Source organism: Telmatherina bonti, assembly GCF_933228915.1.
Source record: "Telmatherina bonti genome assembly, chromosome: 11".
Classification (NCBI taxonomy): domain Eukaryota; kingdom Metazoa; phylum Chordata; class Actinopteri; order Atheriniformes; family Telmatherinidae; genus Telmatherina; species Telmatherina bonti.
Window position 1 is genome coordinate 27,134,303 of NC_136629.1, and position 5,513 is coordinate 27,139,815.

The 5,513-nt window shown below is 43.1% G+C and overlaps 1 protein-coding gene across 1 annotated transcript; it reads left to right on the plus strand.

The window, feature by feature from the left end:
• Positions 1-854: 854 nt before the first annotated feature.
• On the plus strand, positions 855-5,513 carry lrit1a (leucine-rich repeat, immunoglobulin-like and transmembrane domains 1a; the record flags this gene model as incomplete). Its single annotated transcript, XM_079248503.1, has 4 exons — positions 855-976; positions 1,414-1,874; positions 2,895-3,200; positions 3,530-5,513. 4 exons carry the CDS (start codon positions 855-857, stop codon positions 4,594-4,596), a joined length of 1,956 nt encoding a protein of 651 aa, XP_079104629.1. The 3' UTR covers positions 4,597-5,513.

Here is a 5,513-nt window from a genome sequence, read left to right on the forward strand (position 1 = left end):
TTGAAAAGGTAAAAATATTTAAAAGGATTTTGAGCTCTGAAAGTTTATATTTGCTAAAATGTATAATTTTGTATTTCTTAAGTTTCCATATGTCACTGTGAAGCTGCTAATCAGTCAGATTGAAGCCAGAGACTTAGAAGCAACATAGTTTTTTGACCTTGTGATTCTGTCTAACTGGTCTAAAGTTGTTAAAAACAAAGTACCTTTGCATTGAGAATATAATCTTTGTGTTAAGTTTAAATCAAGACTGAAAGCTTAGCTTTTGCTCTGAAGAGCTTTATGATGAAGAAATGTTTATAAAACATCTGGAATGTGTACAGGCCCTTTAGGCTGAGCCACAGACGATGATTTAGGGGCCACCTTGTGGTACACCAGTGCTGTTCTCTTACAGATTAAGAGTCACGGCAGGGCTGAAATGAACATGCAACATTTGAAAGAATGAACGAAAGAGAAAGAGAGGGAGAGGGATTGAGAGAGAGAAAGAAGGGGTGGGGGGGGGGGGGGGGGGGGGGGGGTGGCGGCAGGCAGGCAGGCAGGCATCACAGTGGATTATGACCATTTCGGAAGTGTTTTTCTGTGATAATAAATAGGCACGTCTCTGCTCAGCCTATCGGATTCCAGGATGCAATACGCATCTAAATGAAACGAACGCCAGTCCTTTCACTAATCCTTGTCTATCCTTTTTTATCTCGGGACTCATAGCAGTCTGATCATTATGGGACAGCGAAGCGGTGGGACAAAACCATGCGGATTCGTATCTTGTAAATGAGAAAAAACAAGTAAGCCTGTCAGACGTCAGCGGCCGCAGACTGGGCGCATGTAGGCGAGCTGCGTATGCGTAAAAGTGGGCCAAAATGTTCTTCGTCCTGCTCCTGGGGCTCTGCGTGGCCACAGGTGAACTTTTCTCTCGTGTAAGCTCATGCCCTTCACAGTGCAGCTGTTTTTACCACAACCTAAGTGATGGATCAAAGGCCAGGTAAGGAGAATGTCCCTAAAGAAATCATTTATATCGAAAGTTTATCACCTTTGTTTTGGTTCGTACGCACGGGAGCATCGTTTTACACGATCCGGTCTTCTCACACGGAGACAGATGTGTGTATAGAGGTGAGCACGTGTACAAACGATAATTCAGCAAGTGAATGTCGAGCCAAATTTATTTAATGTAGGATTATCTCTCAAAGGCACTTTCAGCCTTCCCATCTGCTTTTTATGTGTTTGGATGAGCTGGAAAATGTTAATATTATCCATTGCACGTGTGCTTGTGTTTAAAACCTAAATTTTGGTGTCTTATTGAGAACATTCCACCCTGATTTTGTTACAAACCATTTAAGCTTTATTGTAAAAGCTCTGATAAAACTTGCTCATTGTATTTGTGATGATTCCCAAGGTGAACTTCACGTGTCCCTCTTTCAGGAGCGTGATATGCAATGATCCCGAGATAACGCTTGTGCCTGTGGGGTTCCCAGTTGACACATCCAAGTTGCGGATTGAGAAGACGTCCATCCAGCTGATACCAAGCGAAGCCTTTAACTACCTCTCCAGCTTGGAATTCTTGTGGATGTCCTTTAACACTTTATCCGCCTTGAGCCCAGACAGTTTCCGGGGACTGTTCAACCTGGAAGAGCTTCGTCTGGACGGGAATGCTCTCACCGCCTTTCCCTGGGAGTCTCTCATGGATATGCCCAGTCTCAGACTTCTGGATTTGCACAACAACCAGCTAACCTCGCTGCCCGCGGAAGCCACCACTTACATAAAAAATCTAACCTACCTGGATCTGTCCAGCAACAGTTTGCTGACTCTGCCGACAGAGGTGTTGTCTACCTGGCTGGCTGCTAAACCCACACAAGGGCCAGAGAGCTCCAAGATGATACTTGGTAAAGGACAGTGCACATCATGTTAAGCCATCATTTATGACATCTCAGGCGCACTGACGTTGCAGTGCTGTTGCTGACTGATTTCATAGACAGTTTTTAGAGAAAATGTTAAGCAAGGTATCATCAGATGACCACTACTCTGATTAGTGTTTAGAAATTGATTGAAAAATGGTATGTGTGCAAACACAGTATAAGACGAAAGTGACATGTAGATGTCCCTATTTTAGCATTGATAGGCAGTGTGACTTCATAAAATAAATATTTTATAATAAAATAACAGACCTGCTTTAAAACATACAATTTTCTTTAGAAACACTAAAAAAAAAACAAACTATAAATCATATTGTTAAAAATGTCTAAATGAAGTTTAAAAGAAAAACATAACAAATTCAAATAACATAGTTTGTATTCAGGTCCTATGGGAAAAGTAAGTATTATTTGAAAAAAAAAAAAAAAACCCATTAAAATTAAAACTTTTCTGCAGGCTTTTGCATAACCTAGATATTTCTCTTTGTTAAAATAGAAAACATTACTATGCATGAAGCTGTACTTCAAAGCTGTTCAAAAAATATGAGAAACAGTAGTGTATGGCAAGTTTATTTGTATAGATAATTTAACAACATTGTCATACAAAGTGCTCTACGGTGACATTAAAACGTTAGAAAATGAGAAGAATAATTTAAAATTGAAAATAAAGGGTGAAAGCAGGAGTCAATAACATTTGATGAAAACACCTGTTTTATTGTTTTAACAGTCGTTTCACCCAAGAAGAAGAGGATGAACTTCTTCTACAATCATCTCCACCACCACCATCACCACCACCTTCACCATCATCATCATCATCATCATCATCATCATTGCCATAATCATGGCCATGATGTAGTTTATGAATTAAATATCAATCCTCTTACAGGATTAACATCATAACATCCACACCAGCCATCTGTAGGCTTGTCTTTCACTTTGCACACAGCTGGACACTTGACTTCCTTTTATCCTTACTTGTACCCTCATCCTCAGGTCTCCATGACAACCCCTGGGTGTGTGACTGTCGGCTCTATGACCTGGTCCAGTTCCAGAAGACTCCTACTTTTTCTGTGGCATTCATCGACACAAGGCTCCGTTGTTCAGCTCCGGAGAGCCTGTCAGGAGTCTTGTTCAGTGATGCAGAGCTCAGGCAGTGTCAGCTCCCACGCATCCACACAGCTGTGGCACGAGTTCGTAGTGCGGTTGGAAACAATGTTCTGCTCCGCTGCGGGACTATTGGAGTCCCTATACCAGACCTGACATGGCGCAGGGCAGATGGACGACCCCTAAACGGAACAGGTGAGCAAGCAGTTGTCACTGTGTGCTGTTCATAAGATAAGATGATTTTGTTCTCTCTGTTGTCTTGCCGTTAATTAAACAGAGAGCTACAACTAGAGTTAGTAAGTCTGTAAGTCTGACTGACAGTTGTGGCCGTCACAGAGAGTTATGCAACACTGATGATGATCAATGCAATAACGTGTAATCCTCTGCTTGGTTTCTATTTGCACATTTCTAAACAAGGATGTTTTTTGGATGCAAAATCATGTTCTGATGTTTTTTTTTTTTTTTCATATTTTTGCTTTCAATTATTGTGTAACAACTGTTTTCCTCTCTCTCTGCCATCACAGTGCAGCAGGAGACCTCTGAGGAGGGAATTACCTGGTCCATCCTCAGTGTTCCAGCTGTGTCCTTTCATGATTCAGGGAAATTCATCTGCAAAGCCTCTAACTATGCGGGGAATGCTGAGGCTGTCATTTCTCTGATCGTCTCTAACTCACCAAAACTAGAGGAGAACCAAACCATGAGTGAAAGGAAGGCCAAAATCAAGAAACCAAACCAAATGGGCAAAGCCGCTTACCAGGAAAAACTGGTAGCCAGATATGTAGTTGCAACCTCTGCCCCTTCACTCTCGCCCAGCATGGACCCTGGCCTCATACCTGGTTTAGGTTCTGACCCTGGACTAGCCAGTTACAGCACAAGTGACAGAGCTACCCAAGGATCTGTCACCTCCTCCAACCCAGATGCCCTACTGGATCTGGAGAAGACAAATCTAAGCAACCTGGCAGCGAACACCTCCTCCCTACAGCAGGACCCAGACAGAGTGGTCCGGTCGGTGAAGGTGGTGGGGGACACAGACAATACAATCTCTTTGAACTGGAGAGCCCCTAAAGCCAAGAACACAACAGCCTTTAGTGTGCTGTATGCAGTGTTTGGAGAGAGAGACATGAGAAAGATCAACGTTGGAGCAGGACAAAATCGTGTAACCATTGATGGGTTAGTGCCCAGGACCAAGTACATTGCCTGTGTATGCGTGAGGGGGCTGATCCCCAAGAAGGAACAGTGTGTAATATTTTCCACTGATGAAGCAGCTAGTGCTACTGGCACCCAGAAACTGATTAATGTGATTGTGATTACTGTGGCCTGCATCATTGCTGTCCCACTCACTGTCATTGTATGCTGTGGGGCGTTAAAGAGACGTATCCAAAAGTACTGGGGAAAGAAATCAAAGGACATCCAAGATTCATATGTGACCTTTGAAACACTGTCCCCCGGCACAAAGGCCAAAGGGCTCGAGGGTGAGTATCTTAACAGACAGAACCCAGAAGAGTCCAACAGGCTGCTGTCAGCCCGCTCCAGCCTGGACTCTGAGGCCACAGCGAAGATAGAGGGACAGCCTAACGAGTACTTCTGCTGACGTCATGCTCCAGCTCCGGCTCCGGCTCCGGCTCCACGTCATTTTCCTCGCGCTCACCCACATCCACGCTACATTCCAAATCCCAATGCTCATTCATATTCCCATCACCGTGCACATATCCACCACCACCCTCATCCATACCCCCATCACCACCCATACTCACATCCTACGCAACATCCTGACGTCAGTCCCCCTCCCACGCGCTCCCATTCGCCCACACAATGGGATTCCCCCCCACCTGTCCCTCCTCGCTGGATAATGCCACCAACTCCACCGCCGCAGAGAGCCAATTTCTATCAAAGGACATTTGCACGCTGCACTATAATGGAAATATCAGTTTAAAGAAATTGGTTAGTTCTAGAAAATGTCCTCCTTTCACGGGTAGAAACTCATTGGACTGTTGTACACACACCCATCCGTTATTAGTAAGACTTGCTTTGATGTGTAAAATAATGTTTTTATCACTAAGCCTGTAAGAAAAAAAAAAACACTGTCAAATCACAACAAACACTGTAAATTAATATCTAATCTCACTTGCATGACCCAGCGAAGAAACCTTTTCAACCCAATCTGACTTAAAGGGAACTCAGTGGTAGATACTCCATTGTTTATATCAAATATGTATGTGTATGACTTGTAAATATTTATTGGATGATGTACACTTACATATACAGTTAATTCTGTGCCTCTGTATATATCTGTCATATGTTCACAGAGAAGATATACACATAGGCATGGTTCAAGACTGGTGAATGGAGAGAAGCTGGAGCTGGAGAGAAGTACAGAAAGGACTGAACTATGACGCAATGTAAATAGGGTGGAAATGAGGCAAAATGAAATGTTAAATGATTTATATTCCCAGCAATGATAAACATATTGAAATTTATGTACCCATTTTATGCCACTTAGAGGCATCA